The sequence below is a fragment of the Fistularia commersonii genome, chromosome 12 (genome assembly GCF_037954325.1).
Source record: "Fistularia commersonii isolate RoL2024-O1a breed Wild chromosome 12, RoL_Fcom_v1.0, whole genome shotgun sequence".
NCBI lineage: Eukaryota > Metazoa > Chordata > Actinopteri > Syngnathiformes > Fistulariidae > Fistularia > Fistularia commersonii.
This window is the reverse complement of record NC_141295.1, coordinates 14,018,657-14,041,286: the sequence shown is the minus strand read 5'-3', so window position 1 is coordinate 14,041,286 and position 22,630 is coordinate 14,018,657. Positions and strand designations below refer to the sequence as shown.

Genomic DNA, 22,630 nt, shown 5'->3' with positions numbered 1-22,630 from the left:
AATAATCATGGAAAACGTTGGAGCAAACGAACCCTGACTTTTTCCAATTTCCTTTGCTCCTGACTGCCTGGCTATAAAAAGGGTCAAGAGCCCGGTTAAAACACACAGTGTATAATTTTATAGCCCCCTCCTTTTTTTTTTTTTTTTTTTTTTTTTGCTCCCCCCACGGGGCTCCTGGTGCCGGTGTCCAGACGACAATGTGCGAGCGTCGGTGTCGCGCAAGGATCGGTTTCAATTCTTTGTCAGCTGTGAATAGGGGCGGAGGAAGCACACTCATTAGAGGCCTATATAAAGAAAAGTATCCGAGATCATAAAACACCCCGGCAGCTGGGCTCGGAGCGCACTCGCAGCCCGAGTCCGAGCGGAAAAAAAGCCCTTGTCAAGTTCTCAGCATCATTTTTTTTTTCTCCCCTTCTCAGATCCACACCTCGTCATTGTCTCCCTTCCCACAGTAGGCGCTCCGTGTCTCCAGCAAAACAAAAACAAAGATAAAACTCTCGATGACAGTCACTCTTCTGACTATTTTCATTTTTTTTTAACACTTTTGTTACTTTCCGGAACAGCCGCAACGCGCTGACGCAAGGCGCGCTCCTGTCATCCACTGCGCAACGAGCTTTGGCGCAAATTGAAGGGTGTTGTAATTTTTTGAATTCATTTATTTTTATTTTTTTTATTTTGTTACATTTTAGTCCACCCCCCTCAACCCCCCTCCAACATCCACTCCTTCTCCAAGGATGCTCGTGACTACTCGGACTAGTTTCTGTGCCGTGATATTTCTCGTCGCCGCGTTGAGGACGGGCACGTCCCAGGTGCCAGACGCGCGGCCGAAGGCAAACGCCATCAAGCCGATTCAGTTGGAGGAGACGCCGACACCCGCCACGAACCGATCCGTTACGCTGCACACCGGGACCACGAAGAAGCAAAGCATCCTTCCGCAGGTAAGTTTATTTATGAACGTCCGAAATGTGCCAAATACCGCCTTTTCCGCACGGCTCGGAATTGGATAAGGGCGCGCAAATGAATAGATTACAAAGGAAAAGCTGCGTGGAGATAGCAAAAAAAAAAAAAGGATAAATGTCACAAAATGCGGACTATCTTAATGGATAAAATCAAGCATCCAAAAGCTATTCCACCCCAAAAAAGGCCTCTCATGTGCGAATCGTTATTTGGAAAAGTGGGGATTGGACCCCTCATAAACCCTAATTGCCTTTCAGACCTGACGCCACTGTCGGTCGCAGCGCACTTCCACAGTAAATCATTAATGGCAGCAGAAATGTGAGAAAAGAAAAAAAAAAAAAGTGAACTTTCGGGGTAATTTTCTGTCTGGGTCTTTGTGTCATTAAAGAGATCCAGACGCTTTCTGGGATTATGAGATTCTAACTGCGGGGCCACTAAGGGATACTCTTACCAACCACTTAATACCCACTCAGGAGTTATCAGTTCCTGCTGTTTCAACAAAGTGTAATTTGACAGCAAAGGTAGGGGCGAGATATTGAGAATTTGGGATGATTAACCTTTTACAAGGGTTTATCCTCAATTGAGCAGACTCTTAATTTTCTGAACCTGCGATTTGCCCATAATACATCTAAAAAGTTTTGAGAGGAACTATTATACCTGAATGCATTTGAGCAGTAGATGGCACTGCCACTTCTCCTTCACTGAAACAGCTGATCATCCTGTCCTCAGCAGCCTCAGCAACAGTTTTGGCTGTAAATTTAACTGTAATTGTAATATCACTTGCAGCGCTGATAGTGTTGGATGTCAGCGGTGTGTGTGTGTGTGTGTGTGTTTTTGTTTCGGGGGGGGGCAGCTCTCTGACATCCAGCACAGACAGAAGAAAATTATGGAAAAGCCACTTTCTCTCCTCCGCGGAGTGTGGAGATCAAACCTCAAGCAACCTCTGCCAGACCTCAATTTAAACGCCTGCTTACATCCTTGCCATTGCAATAATCTGGAGTGGTTTTGGAAGAGTGGACTGAGGGGAAACAATATGTGTGTGCAGAGACCACTGTACACTGAACTGTGAAATAGTGTAAATCAAAGTAAGGATAGCTAATAGCATTTATGGCGGGATGTGGTTTTATATATATATATATAAATATTAAATCCATATATATGTGTGTGCGTGTGTGTGTGTCTATGTATGTCTGTGTATTCTTACTGCCAGGTGGTTTTTCCAGACTTGTGAAGTTACAGCCGCAGCTCAGCCTTGGCCAGATAATGTGGCTTGACGCTGGCAAGAAAACGTCACCTTTCATCTGCATCTCGCGCGGCGTCCATTTATGAGCAAAATAAATCTAAGCTCGGCTTATAAAGACAAAAGCGTGGATAAGATCTTGCCGAGGAGTGATCGCGAGAGCGGTGATCGGTCTTTTAAATCCCTGCTCATTGATGGGCCTTCCGGTGCTTGCGTTGTCTCATCAGTCAGAATATTTTTTTTTTCTCCCCAAAGCCTTCAACAGTATCTTAATTTTTTTTATTTTTTTTTATTCCTTTTTTTTGCAGCGATTTCTGATTACAGTTTTAGGTGCATTTGGAAAATAGCCCTAAATGTACTCGAGTTTCTCCTCTGGCGTGCGCATTCCTGGCAACCCTAGCGCGGATATCCTACAAATAGATTTATGGTCTGGTTGTCATGCTGTTGAGTTTGTCGAAACCGGTGAGGAATAGTCGAGCGTATTATCGCGTTTCGGTGGGAAGTCGCTGAGGAGTGGGAGTGCGAGTGGGGTGTGATGTGTCGTGGGTTTGCCACAGATTCGAGCTTTAATAATTCCTTCTCGTGACCGCACGAGGAGAAGAAATTCAAAGTCGCTTGCGTGCAACATGTCGACGTCAATATAGTTGCATGCTAACAGGTCTTTTGGAGGGTTCTGAAAATGCCATTTCAAATTCCAGTTCTGGGTCAGAGTCAAATGTAGCAAATTTACACGGAGAAGAAAGAGTCCGAGCACCCTGGGGAGGCGAGCCGCTGCAGCAGGAAACAAGGTTGTAATTTGGGGTTTTTCGTCCGTTTAGATGAGAATTGCCTTTGGTTGTAGGAAGCATTTTGAAAACCTAATGCGTCTTTTTCTTTTTTTCCCCCTACCCGTAGCCGCTGACAACGTTTGGCGATGAAAGTTATGTTAATCACAAGCAAACCAAGGTCGGCATTTGGCTATCTGTTGCCGTTCAGTCAGGGCAAACAGCTGAGTGTTTTCCCATCGTCTTACCTTATTCACATCAGTCTGGCTGGGGTGAAACCAACAAAACCATAAAGGAGGTTTCCGAGACCTTGACAGCAGAGGCTTGTGGGTGGCTCTTTTGGTCGCTCCGGAACCAACAGAAAGGGATAGCGCTGGCAGGCAGTGCTCACCGCCGTTACCTCTGAACCCACAAGGCACCCGACACCGTGGCGGCACTCATGCAGTATGTGTCTGAGCCGGTCAGTCAGCCTTAACAAGTCGATGCTATTTAATTCGCCGCACAGATTACTTTAACAAGGGATTTCTGAAGGCTCTGCCTGTAAAAGCGGGGGCCCGTCCTTTCTCTCTCTTGTCGCTATGCCTACCCTCTCTGACCCAAAATGACTGTTAAGTGATCCTAATGAGCTGAGAAAGAGAGGGAAAGGCAGGGCGAGGTGTGACTGCTTGTTAGCACTCGGCTTGACTTGCGCCTCGGTGTCCTGTCCGGTCTGCAGGTCCCTTGGGTGCTTTGAGGGCCCTGAACCGGAGCCATTAGGGGCCTCGCGTGGCAGCGCTCATTACCATAATTGGACCTGTTAACGAGAGAGGAGATGTCTCATTACGCCGGATTACACGTCTTAGAGAAACACGCCATCTAGATTATAGTGACGAGCTTTCCCTCTGTTCTTTGATAGTCTTTGAAGGGGGCAGCCATGGATAATGACTACGGTCCTTTCTCCATGTCCGACGAATAAGATCGACTCAGACTGTATACTTAGCTTAAGGAGGACAGTCGAGTCTTTTTTTTGGGGGGGGGGGGGGGGGGGGGATGTCAGGACCTAAAGCTCAAAGGGACACGGCCATAAACACATGTGTTTTGAGTGATGAAAGACGCCAAGCTGTTTTTGAAGACATGGTTTGCATGAATGACTTTTGCGCAGCCATCCCTATGTTATCTGATATCGTCTGTCTGCGCTTTCAGGGTTTATGAAGTTTGTTTATCCAGTGACATCGTTTATTTGACTATGTAGGGCCTCTGCAACTCATTAACATCATTCACAGTTTCAGGTTACAAACTTGATCTTTGAAGGTCAGCTGCAATCACGACACGGAGGAAAAAGTGAATACATCCACAAGTGTGCAAAGATGTCCTCTGTTGTAGTTCCTGGACTTGACTTTTAGGCAAAGCTAATGTGAAGAGATCCCGTTTGCTAGACTTCAAACACGAATGTTACGGCAGGGGCCCCCCAATCCCCCCGTCCTGGATAATTTGGTACCAGTCCACAAAGAAAATCTTTCTTGGTACAACTTACAGTTTCTCCAATAGAGCTTCTGGATCGTATTTTGAAGAATGACCGTTTCTGCCTTCACCTTACTGCCAAACTTAATATTGTAATTGCTTAATATAAAGTGTAATCATTGTATTCAGATTAAATACTGTGAACTGACAGAGTTTTTATTATTTGAACCCCCTGCACCTCTTACTGGTCTGCGGAAACATTTTCATCCATAAAACCCGTCCCTTGTATATGAAAAAGGTTTGGGAGCACTGCGTTACGGGGGAACAACCGGGTGAGTGTTGCTCTCTGGCCGAGACGGAGAAAACCATTTTGTCGACGTGGATAAATAAAAAATCTCGTGAAATAACCAGACTTACGCCGCAATTAATAAAATGGTTCTCGGCTCTTTGTCTCTGGAAGCGACCCTAATTCACGTCATTAAATAAAAATGTCCAAATTAGTCAGGCCATGCTAGTTTCAGAGTTTTGCAGCTTTGCTGCCTCTAAGGAGGTAATTAATGGGGATTGCCTCACGCAATCGTGCACGCGATAAGTTTGACGGACTGTCGAAAAAGAAACCAGTTGATCCTCCACATCGGTCGACTCTGTTGAAACACCGAACTGATGACATTCTGGAAGACCGTCAGTTCATTATTTTTTCCATTGCATTATAGGCGCGGACTAAATTTGACGCTCCAAAGAGACGGTCCTACTTATTTCTGAGAAAATGGCGAGTATGACAATACTGGAGATGAAAGACCTCGGGTTGTCTCGTAAGATATGGGTGAACATCAGATCTATGGACGAGCGCATCGGTCTGATCCTGTGGAGACACATTAACGAAGCCTCGCCGGTAGATAAGGGGATCCCGAACTCGGGGAGGATGTTTCAAAACTCCCTACATCCTTGAATAAATCCCACGCATTATTGTTGCTCCCGCACGTTTAAGGTCCCTCTTCAAAGCTATAATGCTTTGCCAGCACGAGAGCAGCACGAGACAGGACCGGGGGCTTCCCTTATGGCTCTCCGTCTGTCTCTGTTTTTATCATCTCGCCAGCATACCAAGGGGGGCTGCAGAGTACACAGTCCTCAACCCACTTCCTGCACAGGATCTATGGCTATGCTTTTATGTGTGAAGTCTGCCTGAGGAAAAATAAGGGAGCAACACAGACAAGATGTGAGATGAATGACATGCATCCAAATCACGCTACATCCCTCAGAAGTTGCGAATGAGGCATTTTAAAATATGACAAGATAAGGTGAGATTATCAGATGTGATCTGGGAGACAGCCTTGCATCACGCGGGTTTCAAAGGGCTGTCTTGTGGTCTGAGCCGTGATGGAATAGGTGTGTTCCATTTTTCCTCCTTTTTCCATCTCTTTACACGCGCGATGCGGTGCAATTGATCCAAACATGCTGACCAGGAAGGCAGCTGGAAATCAGAGCAGGTAGTACGAAGTACAAACACATGGTTAAGACCATTTGTCTTCATATTTACATAACGGAACATTTTTCTTGTCAGAGAAAAATTCACACTGCAATCCCTTCAGTTTTTTCCCCCCCGAGCAGATTTCCAGCGTATTTCTCATCGGATGGGACCATCAGTCCACGGCAAAGCACACTTTGTTCTCAATGAGCTACTGACAGAAAAACAGATAATGCAGGGTCAGCATGACAGGTGATATAATTTACAAAATGGCAGCGTGACACACAAAAGATCTAAAATGAAACCTCAGCTGTCTTTGAGTAAGAAATAGTGAGGCGTGTAAAAATATCACAGGCCGCGTGTGATGCAGAGGCCTTCAGGTGAGTATCGGAGCCGGAATTCGTTCGCCTCCTTGCAACCGCTTCGGAATCCCCGATCCCTGATTTTAACATTTTGTTCAGACAAAGTGGCTACATCGCACATGTTGGAGCCCCGGAGGGGGGACATGCCGCTTTTGACTGCTTCTCGTCTTTATGCAAAGCTGAGTTAATTGTCAAAATTCCATTTGTCAAAATGATGGATGAGCATTGAGCCCAATATTGTTCCTCGGTTTCCTATCGTCCCATCATTGGTTCCATGTGTTATTTTTTTTTTTTTTTTTTTAGAAAGCTAGAATGGCAAACATCCAAAGAATCCACTCTAGTTTAATTTCTTTATGCAGGGGCACATCAAGTAACAACTTTGAACATGTTGAAATATTGATATTGCTCGGCGTTGATTTAACATCTGGTGTACATTCACAGTTGGAATGATGCTTTGGCTTTTTAGGTATGGCAGCCCGTCTCAGCTGACCTTGTCGGCCCTCTCCAAATGTAGTTGGCTATTTATTGTGGCCATAATGATTTTACTCTGATTTAAGACTCTTGTGTTCATTCTCATGTTTATTGGTCCATGTTAGTCCGTGGTAAGCCGCTCTAAATCAGATCTGTCAGTGCGGTGCCAGCTAAATGTGGTTGTGGTGCTGGTGGTGAAGTGTCAGACAAACATGTATTTGTAATGTCAGTCTGCGCTGGACATAATTTACACAGTCAGAATTCATATCCTGCTCATTTAATTCATCTTCGAGCACTGATCCGTTCGTTTTTGCACAAAAGTCAATCATTATGCCCTTAAGATACAATGACAATTAATTGCGCAAAATGAAAGTGATTGGTTTTAAATACGATAAAGATGTTTCGCAATTGGAGAAACGGTTGCTCGACATTCATTTTGTCTTGCCCGACAGATGTGGACCCCAGTGCCGATGCTGGGCTGCAGCTGTTCTGAACGTCCCTCTCCCTCGAGTGTATGACAGTATTTCATTGGTATGCAGAGTTCATTTGATTTGTGATACAGTTTATGTCAAAGTCCTTTGCTCCCGCTCCAAGTCCAACAGTGACAGGACTGGCATGTGCAACAAATTATATCAAAACATCAATTCCAGTAAAAGCTCTCATGGGTGTAAACACTTGTTATGGAAAAAAAGTGTGCTCCGTCTTAATTGTACATCTTGCTGCTGTGGACAGAAGATGTTTGCAAGGTGGTGGTTTTTTCAAGCTTGGTCATTTCAGTCCACTTACAGGGGGAAAAAAAAAGCTTTAGGAGTACTTAATACATCCTGTTCTTTATGACAGATATGGCTCAACCCTTCTCAGTCAAATCTTGCAAACTATGTTAAATTGACTCTTAGCTCCAGTAATTACCCCTCAATTATGTCTGTAGGTTCATTAAGTCTCTGAGCACTGAAAGAAACCGAAAAGGTTCTTTTTGGTTTGGAAATTTTAATGACTCCTTTGTCTGGGCCTTGAAAACAAAGATTAAACCAAGGAGCTAAACATGAATCCACTCGGCACATTGTCCTCTACTAGAGGCATACCGAAAACAAGTCTCAGTAGAACCGCCGCTTTTCGGATCTCTCCAAGAGTCACTTTGACCGGAGTATTCCCGGTTACCCCTGGGGATTTAATTTTCATACTTATGTAAGCGATTGTTTGCTATCGCTCTTGGTCTCTACTGTTTTGGCCAGAGCTGTAGTGGAATTAAGGTGAATGGCATCTGATCGTCCAAAATGATGCCAAAGGACTGAAAACAAACGCTCCCCAGAGTTCTCTCGAATCAATCTGCCTTGGGGTCATGGCTTTTTTTTTTCTTCTCAATTTAAACAGAATCTCAACAAACAGCTTTGTGACTAGTTGACTTGACGCTTGTGCTTAAAATTGAAATTAAATTTCAAAGGGTTACTTGTCTGGATGACCTTTAATGATGATATGTAGATCGACTTCCAGATGTTTGCAGTGATGTGGCAAACACCTATAAATACCCAATTGTCTTTTTCACCTGATCTCATTGGTATTGTAAATTCTCTTGATCTTTGTGGTTTGTGATCTGATGTGTAGATAAGGAGTTAAATATTTGTCCGTTTTGAAATCCCTAATTCCCTATTTGCCGCGCTGCGTCACGTTAGAAACAGTTCATACAGTCATGTACACTTGTGTTGTGTTTTTCAAATTTAAGAGGGATCTCTTTGTAATCATGGTGAAAATCCTCTGACCAATGGATTTCTGGCTTTGGGCAAAAGGGACATGAAAGGATGAGCTAAACAATTTAGTCTGTGTTTGGTTTTGAAAATTACCCAGACGATTTTGTTTCTGTCTCCTTGTTCAGCTGAATCTGCTTAGCAGAAAATGACATCGGCAGAGTATAGATGGACCGCATATTTTACAGAATTTTTCCGGGTGCTGCTGAAACCCGTAGCGCTGCTTTTAGCACGGGCGAGAATGGCGAGTGGCAGAGATGAATGTGAGTTTAAGAGCTGCGCTGGATACGAAGCAGGTGCCTGCATCCAGATGCTATCAATAGTCCGGTTGATGTAAAACCACCATTTATTTATGGTTTTCTGTCTACTGGTGCAGCCTTCAAAATAAAAACCTTTTGATTTTCTCCAACTGAATGGATATTAGATTATTTTCCAAAGTAAGACTTATGTTTCTTTTGTAACAGCACCTGCCTGGATACAACAGGCAATTCCAAAATATTACTCACAGACATAGATATATGAACATTTAATGCATGAGGTATTCTTACCATCTTTACATTCACAAATTCAGCCAGCCCAAGAAAAACAGAAAAAAAAATAGTTTTCAAGATGCAGTTAGGTGTATGAATAACCAGATGAGAGAAAGATTAAATAATATAACTCATTATTAGCCTGTCAGTGGAGAAATTGCTGAAAACAGTGTGTTTCCACTTTTTAAAAATTATTTTTAGACTTCTCGTTTTCAATAGTAATAATAATAATGATAATTGACAACATGAAATCAGTTGGTGTGAGAGAAGTGGATAGAGACTATAGTCTCATGGAGGAAGTTATTCCACTATGGGGACCCCTGAAAGAAGCAGCCGAAAGAAAAAGACAAAGAAGAATGCTAATTATAATGTTAAGAAGAAGAGTGTGTGTGTAAATGGTCTCAGCCTAAATACCCACCTTGCAGTTTTCAAAACACTTTACATTTGATTACCTTCACTCCTTCAGACACACACACACACACACACACACACACACACACACACACACACACGCACACACGCACACACGCACACACACACACACACCTATGGCGGTAGAGGTGCCAAACAAGACTCTAACTGGGCAATCAGGCACAACTTAGCGTTCAGTGTTTTGCCCAAGAACACTTCACCATAGGGAGTGGGGGAGTCAAGCAGCAACCCTCTGATTACAGTGTGTGTGTGAGTGTGTGTGTGTGTGTGTGTGTTTGAGAAGGGTGCATGTTTTTCTCTTGAACTCACCGTTCTCCTTATAGTCTGTTGATCGTGTCCCTGCCTATGTGGCGTTGCTCTGTCTGCCACAACAATTTATAAACTTAGATTTCAAAAACAAGTACTATGTAAACAAAGTTATTATTGCTATTACTATCGTATATTAAACTTAGAAGTACCGAGGCAGGATGTAAACAAGTATTGCAAGCACATTGCATGGCACAAAGTTCAGTCGGTGAATCTGTTATGTTGCGGTTTGTGAGCAAAGTCTGTTTGCAACAGATAAACATACAAGCCTGTCTCCCCTCCTCTTGTTGGCATTGGAAGTCTTGTCAGTGTGGCGCAGTGAGCGGACTGTCAGCTCCACAGTAGCATTGAGAATGTTGTGGTTGAGCCATGTGTTGGTCAGGAGGAGAATGAAACAGTTCTTTCGCCTGACTGCGATGCTACCCTCAGCCCTGGCCTGCCAGTCTTGTTGGAAAAGGATCACACATTTGTTCCAAGGATGTTTTGCCGGGGTAGTTTGCGCAGTAAAGCTCTTAGCTCAAGTTGTGGTTCTGCTCTTGTCTCTCTTTCCCGTTATTCGCGTTACCCGAATGTATTCGCCGTTGCCCAAATGTTTGGAAACAAGTGAGGATTGTACATATTACGAAAGGAAGGATGTTAAGGCAGTGGCGGGCTGATAATCCCTTAATTCTACAGTTTAAAAAAAGGGATATAAGATAAACTATATTGATCCCCACAGGGGAAATTCCCTTGTCACAACAGCGTAACAGTTATAATGTCAAAATAACAAAAAAAAAGTAAAATAAATATATATAGAGAGACAGAAGACAGAAGATAGCAAGACATCCACGAATAAATAGACAGCAGCAATGACAGCATCAACATCGGGGATAACAATGGACAACATAAAGGAACTGTGAGGGTGAAAAATACACAACCAGAACTAAAGGACAATATAAATAGAGTGACAATAGCAATGAAGTAAATAAATAAACAAAAATAGGCAGGATGTGTGCAGGTTGGGACAAACAAGGATAAGAAAGGCAGCAGGGTTAGGGCATGATGTGTGAATGGGTGAGGTAGTGCGATTGTGGATCAGCGCAGGCAGAGTTGTGTGCCGTCCAGACTGCTGTTGTACCGCTGATGGCCGTGGGCACAAAGCAGCGTCTGAAGCGTTCGGGTGACATGAACCGTCGGCTGAAGGAGCTGCACATCAGCCACAGCTCGTCGTGCAGGGGGCGGGAACGACTGTCCAAGATAGCTCCCAGTTTGTCCTTCACCTTCCCCACTGCTACCGATTGAAGATGGTCCAGGTTTAGTCTCACCACCAAACGAGCTTTCCTCACTATTTTATTGAGCCTATTGTTCTCACCAGTCCTGGCACCACCTCACCGGCACAATATACCGGAGAAAAGTGCGCTGGTTACCATAGATTAGTAGAAGGTCTTGAGAAGCCCGCTACAAACGTCAAACATCTCCTCATGAAGAACATTCTGCTTTGACCCTTCCTGTAGAGTGCATTGCTAAATATATATGCATGTTACACAGCATCTGCGCACACGAGCATCAATCTCATGTGGTGTAACATCAGACCGATGAAAAGAGCAGCATGGATTGGATGCGAAAAAGGTTGTAAAAAGTTGATGTGTGGTTCTTTTATAAAATATTGAGTTATGATGCTGTGTGATTTGCTCTATCACCTTGTGATGCTTTTTTTTCCTGCCAAAACCTTATGATGTATAGTCTTGAATCCCCGAGTAGTGCCAGTAATTTCTCCGATGTATGTATGTAAATCTCCAGAGGAGAATTTTTTGTCTGGGGGACGCACGTAAAGGACAGCCTGAGCAGACATGTCAGGAAATAAGACAGCGCTTGGATTAACGTGATTCTCTCATCAGCTGGAACAACTGTGCAACCGGCATTATTGTTACCGGATCAATTTCCTGCATCACGCCACCATAAGGCCCAAGATCCTGCATATCACGCACCAGAATCGCCATGCGTTTTCCCAGATGCTGTGGTGTGAACTTCTTGCACGGACCTGCCCGTGACAAATATTTAACATTTACTGTTACCTGGATACAGATACACTGGAACAGAGCTATAACACTTGGGGATTACAGAGAATCAGGCAGGAGGAAATACTATTTATAATTAGGGAAGCGGATGAATTATATAGTTTGGCGGTAAACGGATCGGAACAGTGTACAGCTTGTAAGTAATTATATAACATTCTTCTCTGTTGTTATGCAATGGACAACATTGCATAACAACAATGGACGGCGCAATGGATAAAAGCGCATTAAATACTTTTCCCCTTTTCTCATGGCTCTTGTGACAATTTGAAATGACAGTGTGGCTTCATCAGGCAACCAACACACCCACTCTGTCATTAGAGATTTATTAGGCTCGATTTTTACTTCATGGTTTGAATTGGAATGACAGAAAATTGCAAATTGGGTCTCCATGCTTTTTTTTCTATTTAATTAACATTAGGAACATTTAGATAAAAAAAACCAAGCCGGTCGACATGGAACAGACATTGAGCGCCACGACCGCTTGTATTCAAAGAATAACAACTCACAACAGGCAAAGTAAAAAGTTTATATTCAGGCCCCATCCATCTCAGTAATGTTTTTAAGGTATAATTAATTTTGTAGCAATGGGACCTTTCACTTTTAGACACAGGCAATGTGACATTATTATTTCAATTGGATGAAAATGTTTGTCCCCTTGGTTACATAAGTGTTTTGTGCAGATGTCAGTTCAACCTATTATCTTTTCATTCCCATCAGCAATTGTAGAAAGTGATTTTGATAAAGGACACTTAGATTGATCCCTCTGAAACTAACAACACTTGAATTGTTTTCAGTTACAATACAAATCAGAAAAATCTGAAGTCCGGTCAATATTTGTTATTTGTATGAAAAACGGAATAGCTGTGGAGCAACACAAACCTCAGTGGGAGATGCATTTTCAGTCAATCTCAACCAAACGATGCTCGCTGTTGATAGGTGTGTCGGATCAGAAAATACTTGTCTGCTGGTTGGAGAGCAGATACATACCCAAAATGTGAATCATGAACTCTGTGTCTGTTTTGTAGTTTCTATTGGAGACACTATTCCTGAGTAAGAAACCGCATAGGCACCGACATTGTATTTGCAAAGCTTAGTTGTTCCCGCAAACCTTTTTCACATCAAATAGGTGGTGTAGAAAAGTCCTCCTGCGTCAGCACTTTGCTAATGCGGGGGCTTTCGTGGACAGCTGAGTGTCACCAAGAGTACGAGCTTCTGGGGGAATGCAAAAAAAAAAAATGTCCGTGCTGTGTTTGATTTGGTCAATTTTACACAAATCAATAGCAGCACGATGCGTTTTTGGATCGTCGATGCTGTTTCTAACATCAAAGAATATGATTTTCCAGGAATTGTGTTTTCCCAGATTGTATCTCAAATACAGTCTGTCTTTTAAAAATGTAAGGGATGGGCACACAATCTGTGCACCTGCATTCTTTACTGGCAGTTGCAAATTAAACAGGTTTAATGTATGAATATATTGGAACAATTGAACCAAATGGGATGTATGATATTAAATATTAAAAACCTTTTACCCCGCACATACTATGAAAGCATATGTTTTTCTACAGCAGGTGTATCCATGTAGCAGCGACAAGGAGTGCAGCTTGGGAAGCTACTGTCATAACCCTCAGCAGGCTCCGTCCCGGTGCCTCACCTGCCGCAGGAGGAAGAAGCGTTGCCATCGAGATGCCATGTGCTGCCCTGGAAACCGCTGCAGTAATTGTACGTATAAGAACACGTGTTTAAACTACACTTTTATCCTATTAACAATTGAACCGTATCATGTTAAGGTGAGGGCGGCGCGTAGGCACAGCAGTTAGCGTTTTTGCCTCACAGTAAGGGGTTCAATTCCGACAGGGGGCCTTTTTATGGGGAGTCTTCATTTTTATGAAGAAGATTCATTGGAGTACCTATATTCCCCAAAATGTATTTTTGGCCTTGGGATTGGTTGGCGACCAATTTAGGGATATGCCTAATAGCAGTGGGATAGACAGGAGTGCATATCTTCCGTAAGCATTGCAGATAATGAATGAACAGGTGAATTAATGTATTTACCTGATTCTTATTAGCTTCAAGGATTGTTGTAGCAGCACTGAATCTGATGTTATACTTCCTGAGTTAACTTTCTGAGTTAATTTGAACTATTGAAATACAATAAAGTACCGATCTGCTTTGACGCAATGTTGCCTGGCAGCTATATTTGAAATTAATCGGACTCTTTGTCCCCCCCCCTTCCCTCCTTCTATCGATCTGCAGATATTTGTGTCGCGATGTCAGAGAGCATGCTCTCGGCTCACATTTCGGCTTTGGACGAAGAGAACAAGCTCTCCAGCAAAGACCACAGTTGGAGGAAAATCGGTAAAGGACACGTTAAGCTCCCTCTGAAAGGTAAGATGTGATAAACACTGATATTCTTCTTGTCATCCCGCCATCACCAACCGCCATCGCCCTTTTCTTTCATCTTCTGCTGCCATCTTCCCTGAACCTGATCTGTGCGGCTGAATCTTTCTGTTGCTCGCTGTCTGCATGTCCTACGGAGTTTACCAACGATGCCAGTCCACAAACTATGTTGTTAATTACCTCCCTCCTCATATATCACTGTCTGTGAGCCCAAAACCCAGCATAGGGAGTTGAGGAGAAAAAACCGCAATAGCCCTGCTGTTTCTACACCTACATAAGTTCATACTACTTTTACTGACAGCGCACATTATGGCGTGATATAAAACTCAAAACCTCGGAATGAAGGTCTGGCACTGTCGCGGCGGATGTCTCTGAGAGTCCCGTTTTCAGCATCCCTGCTCTTGCATGAACCTTATCTAAGCTCTGCTTCATAAAGAGACATTCACAAGAATAATGTGTTTAGCGTGAATATTTGTTTCTACCGCATGTACTTTCTATAAATATTTGTAAATTACAATCATCGCTAGAGGCTAAATTGCCCAGATGTGTGAATGAGAGAGTGAAAGTAAGGTCATCTTGGGGGGGCGCCTTTAGCCCAGTTTTGTTCCTCCAATTGGAAGGTTGGCGGTTAAATCCTCGCACGCCGAAGTGTCCTCAGGCAAGGCATGAAATCCAAAATATCTCTCGATGGACTTCCTTGCGTTTGCAGCTGCCGTCATCACTGTATCAGTGTGTTGCATAATGTGAGCCAGTGTACAATGTAAGGTGGTTGAAGCGCTACATAGCTATATATATATAGTACATACAAATTTTCCTTTTGTATGTCTCTATATGAGGCTCTGTGATCGATCAGTCCAGGGTGAACCCCGCCGGCATGTGGGATAGGCTCGCGTTGGATAGGCCCACCCCCCCACGTGACCCTGATTGCAGGATAAGTGGTATAGATGATGAACGAATTCATTAATTACAATAACTGCTTGTGAAAAATGTACCCTGAAAATCTGTGGTAAAAATACAGTGACCGGCATGCAGTCTGTGGTGATCCCGCTTGGAGATTTCAACGTTGCTGAGGTTCTGTCAAGACGACTGACTCTTTGGCAAGAGCTTCTAAACACTGATGTTTTCCGCAGAAAAACCCTGCATGACTGTGCTAATTAAACATTCAATACTTCCTTCAGGCAATACAAAGACTCAGACCAGATGGGCCTCAGATCAGACTCAGACGGTAGATCGATGGGACATTCCCAATATTTCTGGTAGTTCGATCCCTTTTGTTCCCCATCAGTTGCCACCGCTGCGCCAACCGGTGAAAAACAGCCACTATCAAAAGGCGCTTTCGGTACGGTCAAATTACGAACCTGCCGTGTGTGGGCCGCCCCTTACCACATGTTTCTTTCGTCTCTGACGCAGCAGCACTGTAAAATCAGAAGAAAAGGTCTTGTAAAGTTATCCATATGGAAAAAATAACAGCATAATGGACCTTGATTGTACATTTCCTTTCTGTCTTTAACACTGTCGCTGGCTGATTTATCACTTGTTACAGAGTTTTTTATGTCTCTAATTCATTATGTGTTTCTGAAACGCAATAGCTTTGCCTGATATAATATTTGAACTTTTTTTTATTTCATGATTCATTACTAATTTGTTGCTTTTTTTTTTCCTCTGAAAGGCCACGAGGGCGACCCGTGCTTGCGTTCATCCGACTGCTCCGAGGGGTATTGCTGCGCTCGCCACTTTTGGACCAAAATCTGCAAGCCGGTGTTGAGGCTGGGCGAGGTGTGCACCAAGCAAAGGAAGAAAGGCTCTCACAACTTGGAAATCTTCCAGCGCTGTGACTGTGCCAAAGGTCTGTCATGCAAGGTCTGGAAAGATGCCACCTCCTCGTCCAAGTCCAGGCTCCACATGTGCCAGAAGATTTGAAGCTTAGGCAGCCGCTGTCTCTTTCTGTCTGCCCAGAGAAGGTTTTTAAAGGTAGCATCGGGGCTGTATTAAAAAAAAAAAAAAAAAGGAATAAAGGACAAAGACTACCAACCGATGGAACAGGCTGTGGGTTCAAACTTGCTCATCAGAAATCTGGTGAGAAAGTAGGAATTCTTTGCTGTTTTTACCGAGTGGTCCCTTCCTGTAAGCACACCTCCAGAAACGCACGCAAACACACGTGCATCTTGCAGGTTTTGCGAGATAAACGGGCTTGTGTTCACACTTCTGACTTTCTCATCACTTCTTTTTTAAAACTACAGATTCAGGGAGCCAAACAGATTGCCAGTAAATGCAGGTGTTGTCCTTTTCTAGATGGAAGGTGAAGATGTTTCTTATTGAGCGTCAGCTAAAGGTAGCACATTCACAGAGAAGCCATACTATTTTAGCATTCTTCAACAAAGTGTGTTTGCTCAAAGACACGATTTAACTTTTTTATCCCCAGCCATGGTGTCCTTTTTCACAGCATGTAGCGTTTCAGTGTATTATTATTATTGTTCATGTCAGATATAATCTGCTATCCTATCTGAGACATCCGCAGAAGTTACAGTTTCCAAAACCACCGGCCACCGTACGTGAGGAACAATTCGCAAGCATAGCTCACAACCGAGCGGCACAATGTATGATACTCTTAGACATAAACAATAAACAAATCTTTACTTCACAACGATGGGTTTCATCTGGGAAAGCGGTTCTTCTCTTAAATTTTAGCCACCAGAAAACACTGCGTTTCTTGTGGAAACCTCATTTGAGCTTTCAGATGCAGCTGCCATCTGTGTGATGCAACCATGCGGCTAAAAAAAAAAAAAAAAGAAAAAAAAAGTGTTTGCACTGAGGTGGTGTGCTGGTGCAGACTTAGCGGTTTTGATACCGGACCGAGTACGGCTCTGCTTTTCCAATCACAGGATTCGTGGATATTATGGATAAGCAATTTTTTCCGTGCATAAAGCCAGTAGGAATGAAGCCGTGAGAAGATTGATTAGAATTACAAAAACTCAGTCGAGACGATGTTTTCAAGATTTTCAGTTTGGATCGACATTAGATCGACGATGGCCCCGTGCCCTGTTGACACCCCACCCCCAACCCCCGTTTTCTTTTTTTTTTAGCTTTGGATACAGCTTTGGTATATCCTTTCCTATTTAAGTTGTTGTTACCCACTTTGTCAATATATAAAAAAAAAAAATCACATTTGCCTTCCTTTGCTTAAATATTTCTAGAGCATCAGCTACATGTATTTTGTAACCATTTAAAAAATGAATATTGATAAGCTCTTATAGTGTAAATAGGACGGGAAGGAAGACATGTAATTAAGAAGCAGTGTATATCATGTATATATATGATAATAAATATGAATCATAAATGTTACAGTCAAATGATTTAGGTGAGAAGAGTGAAGAGGCAGGATTCATCTGGTTGGATAGACTGGAGGGGTTGGATTGAAATGATAACAATGATGTGGTGAAAAGGATGAGAGCAGTGTGTAGTCAGTGCAGTGCGTCATAGATAGCTCGGGCTGAAATTCCAGAATAGATACATGAAAAGCAAAGCAATGGAAGCACATTGATTACCCAAATGTTTGTGTAAATGGTGTGTATATGGTGTTAAGATTTATATTCCACTAAATATTTTTTTTTTGTTTGTGAATATTTTCTATTTGATTTGTTCTGCCTATTTACATTAATGAATGAATAAAAGAATGTATTTTGTATCTGTGGCTGCACCAGGCTGATAATTTCAAGTCACCTCTTGTTTCGTTTTGTGATAATATTTCATGACCAGGTAAACTTTTAATACACACACACACACGCACACGCACACGCACACACACACACACACACACACATTGGGGGTACCTAGGCTGGACGATCTGAAGCATCTGATTGCAAAGGAACAGGTAGGTTGTATGTCAAAGAGCTTGAACCTTTGTTAACAAGAATTAATATCTAAAAATTCAATCAATCATTCAATCAATCGAGCAATCAGCTTTATCACTAAAGCACTTAAATATGTTTTCATTCCACTTCCAGTTAGTTGAGTGTCATGCGGCATGGTATTTTTTTTTTTCATCCAAGTTGTTCTGAAATGCGGCATTCTGGATGATCTATATAATTGACAGGGCATTTTCAAATTAAATTAGCTACTGAAATTTTAATCCGGTTACTGTCCTTTCATACTTCAGACAGTATGAGAAGCGGCGCTGAAAGCTCTTCAAGAGGCAAAAAGATAGTGCACATCTTCATTTGGGCCTGTTTTGACTGCACCACAGGGAGTGATGTGTTTTCTTTCATTATCTCTGAAAAGGGAATTTACATTTTGCAAAAACATCTCTGTTGTGCTGCCATAGTTCTATTCGGTGCGCCTCATTCTACCTTTTTGTCTACACAGCTGACTAAAAAAGGGTTGCACTCCGGTCTCCATGGAAAGAAGACAGTAGATACCTAGAGAAAGCAACTCTCCAGCAGGCCACCCACAGGCTCTGAAGTTGCTACCAAAAACCTGCTAATGGGATAGACTGTCAGAGGCGATGCATTTTCCAGCATTTGTCAGCAAAAAATACAATTGAGGGAGTTCGTAGAGACAGGTTTGACCGCTCATTAAATTTGCAGCAAAGGAAATATACTTAATGATTTAGTGGAAGGCTTTGATTTCATGCCCGTGTCGGCACGGTGTAAATCATAAAGGTAATTTGAGTTTGCGGGGCTCGTATCATTCAGCGTGGCAAAGACGGAAAGTCAGCAGATTTTGTAATTTCATCACTTCGTGTTCAGCGAGCATTACAGGTCAGACATCCCTTCATCTGGTAATTACGTCAGTTCACCTTTTGCTGTCTGTAAGCGATGCAGGATGGAAATTCATTAGAAAATATGTATCACTTGACAGATTTGCATTAACCAAACGAAAATCATCTCTATCTATCTATCTATCTATCTATCTATCTATCATCTATCTATCTATCTATCTATCTATCTATCTATCTATCTATCTATCTATCTATCTATCTATCTATCTATCTATCTATCTATCTATCTATCTATCTATCTATCTATCTATCTATCTATCTATCTATCTATCGCTATATAGTATAACACATATATATATAATAGACATACTGTATTTGTAATCTATTTCCGTTATCTTCATTACAACACTGTGTGATGTCGTTTTCTAATCATTAGACAGGTGCATTTTTGGAGTCATCTTGAAAGTTATCTTAAGTCAAATAAAGCAAACAGATAAAAGCAAATAAATGGCTCAGAGAAGGAAGGGAAGTGGAAAGTAACCACTGAAAAGATAAAATGACTAAAAGCTCTAAGACCAATCTGCAAATATCATCTGCAATGGTAATCCCATTTCTTTGCTTTGGACAATTTTCAGGCTGTCAGACATTCTGCTTTCTGTGCCTCATTCCTGATGTGAAATAGATTTCATAGGTTCTAAATTATTTAGACCATAATTGTCCTGATATTGGATTTCAATGGCATCCACGACTAGCTTATGTTAACCAGTGCTCAAGTAAGCGCTCAAGCCTGAGACACAACTATGAAAAGAAATCATAAATACAGTCTTGTGGAAACGTATCTAAATTTAGCAAATTAAAAAGGAATACAACAAAATTGGGGAAACTGGACAGGTGTCTAAACTGAACATTGCACATCGAAAAACTGTGCATCACTTTAGACTGGATTTTTTTTAGTTCCAGTAAAGTTGTTGTGAGACCTGTACCATCGCCACATGGAAAAACATTTTAAACCAAAATGTAATCATGAAATCATCACTCAACTGTCAAATACTGGTTTCAATTTGTTTGTTTTGGAAAATCAATATTTCAAATCTGGAGAACAGAGTCTTATTATTAGGGAATTAAACCCGCTAAAACCCAATGCTCATGCTCCATTTTAATGGCTAACTATTGCTAATCCTCGTTATAATTCTTGTTGAAACGTTTATCCCCGAGTCCCTTAATGGATGCAGTGTGTTGAGGTGTGTGCGTATTTTCTGTTTGAAAAGAAGGAGGTGTGGGAAGTGCTGGAAAAAGGTCACCCTTTGGGTCACAGGTAGATCGGGATATTTTGGCTCATATTCTAAAAATGATCTTGAGTCATAGCCACAATGATGTGTCTTGATCTAGATGTCGCGTCGTTCTAATATCAGCCGAAATGCCCATATTCCCCTATTTTCTGCTGCTTATCAGAGACGCGGACATGGTGGCAGCAGATTAAGTCAGAGAACAAAGAGAACCTTCACCCAAACAATGCCCCTCTCCCGTCTCCCGTTCATTCTGAAGGCAGTTGTGTCAAGGGGGTTTGCAACTGCAAAACTTGAACCCATGTCAATGCTTTAATGGGACATTGTTCAAAGGAATATTGCATTGGCCCGTCGGGTTCGACCAGAAGTTCGGGACGCCAAAACACAAATCACTGTTTAATGTTGCAGTCGCTTTTTTGACTCTGTTGATGTTCAGTGGCAAAAATGCTTGGTTCATAACCTTACTGCTGATGCCCAAAGATTCAAATAATACCCCTTTCTCTGAAACAAGACCTCATGTTGTTGTACTTCCTTTACTCGGGTCAGTAACTCTTGGGACCTGCAGCAACCAATACAAACTTTTCTGTGGGATAACCGTGGCCTTCGACTCGGAGGAAACCATGTCACAAACCACATTAATAGCTTACCACCTTGTCTTCGGGCCTGTTTGACAAAACAACCCTTTTGCCTTTCTCGTAAAATATTGGACTGACAGTGTTTCAGGCTGTGCACCTTGGATGTGTTTAATTCAAAATTACCAAAGCTGTTAAAATGGTCTGAACTATTAGCTGGGACTAGTTTGACCTCACAGACCCTACAAGACGAATGACATCTACAACTTGATTTCCATAATAACGGGTCAATTTGAAATGGCAATACTTAGAGCAATCTCTTTTAATTTGCATGCTGAGTAACATCCTGAAACTCAAGAGGAACAATTATTGAGCAAAAAAAAAGAAATGCGTTGAACGAAGAAAACGATTAGATACTTGTCTTTTGGCCACGGACTCTGCTTGCTATTGCCAAGCACTGTTAGGCTAATGACAAAAAAATCATGATTGTTCTGTTTCCTTGGAATTATATGTCAATCATAGGATTAATTGTGTTGTGTCGTCACACCATCATCCTGTGGGAAATGTCACTTTTTCAAATACACAGAGAAACAGTCAAAACACATATTTAAATAGATCACATTGCTGTGGAAACCAAAGGTTTCACTCCATGCATGGAGAATCTTTCAAACATGAAGTAAGACAGATAATGAGGATCTGGCCCTCTGGGTTTGAAGGACAATCAGGCCAGATTTGGTTGAGCCACTCATCAAGAACAGGTGTGAAAAACCTTAATGCAGATATTGGCTCCATGTGGTTCAGTGTCTTCTTGACAAACATTGAGGGATCCACTGCCACGTGACCAGATCAAGGTAATTTTCAATTCCCTTCTGTGGCCCTCAGCTTGTGAATGTATTGTTTATTTTTTTGAACCAGGCAATGGCACCTGCCAGCGAAAATGGCCAGCTTGTGCAAATTGTTTCTTCCATCTAAGAAATAATGCCAAATGGGAACTGTTGAAACCAAGATAGATCTGGAGATTGTTAAATAGTGCATTTAGTTTGCCTGTTCCAGATTGCCTTTTCACATGTTTGAACCAATTTTCGTTAATTCTTACCAGACTGTCCAGAATGAAGGTACTCCGTGGATCCATTGAATGGATTGGACACACTTGAACTTGATGTCTGGCTGGTGTTAAGCGCTTGTTATCAGTAAATTTCCTCCTTCTGAACTCAGCCAAGATTAAAAAATGGTTATCTGTGGACCTGCAAGGCCGGTTCAGGCCTGCAATAACTTTATTCTGTCCTTGGATGAAAGCGGTATTCGGTGCAGGGATGAGTTAGGAATCTTGGTACGCTTGACTACCACAGCATGATTTCTTTCAACCCAAGTGTTAAACAGGTCACCAGAGTTGCCCGCTTCCATCTTAGAAACATCGCCGCGATCGGCTCTGCTTGGTCTCTAAAGGATACGGGAATTTTAATCCATGCATTTGTGACATCTCCTCTGAATTATTGTAATGCCCTTTTATTCGGGTTGCCTAAGAAGAGTGTCCAAGGCCTGCAGCCTGTCAAGAATGCATCGGCCTGTGTTCTAACCAGAGCAAGTAAATTTGAACACATTCCTCTGGTGCTGGCCTCTCTCTACGGTCTTCCTGTTGAGGTGAGAGCAGGGGTTTGTGTTGCTTCTCACCAATAAAATACTCAATGGCATTGCACCATCTATCTGACTTGAAGTTGTGTGTGTGTGTGCCTGGATGAACATGAGTACTATAGTACGAGTACACAGGGTTCTAGTCTTGTCTCAAGGTCGAACAGGACTTTTTTTGTGCACCAACTTTGTGGAACGGTCTGGCTTTTGACATCTGACAGGCCTGCTTTTTTTGCTGCAAAGCTGGAGACCCATTTGTTTGC

General features: G+C 42.4%; 1 protein-coding gene across 2 annotated transcripts; it reads left to right on the top strand.

Annotated features, from left to right (window-relative positions):
* The first annotated feature begins 293 nt into the window (after window positions 1–293).
* Window positions 294–17,848, top strand: dkk2 (dickkopf WNT signaling pathway inhibitor 2). Of its 2 annotated transcripts, none has more exons than XM_086157254.1 (4): window positions 294–938; window positions 13,335–13,485; window positions 14,020–14,151; window positions 15,833–17,848. In XM_086157254.1, the coding sequence occupies exons 1-4, from the start codon at window positions 735–737 to the stop codon at window positions 16,081–16,083; spliced, it is 738 nt and encodes a 245-aa protein (XP_086013380.1). In that variant the 5' UTR covers window positions 294–734; the 3' UTR covers window positions 16,084–17,848. The 2 variants fall into 2 exon arrangements, with proteins under 2 accessions (XP_086013380.1, XP_086013379.1); XM_086157253.1 differs by having other exon boundaries at window positions 13,332–13,485.
* The last annotated feature ends 4,782 nt before the right edge of the window (window positions 17,849–22,630 follow it).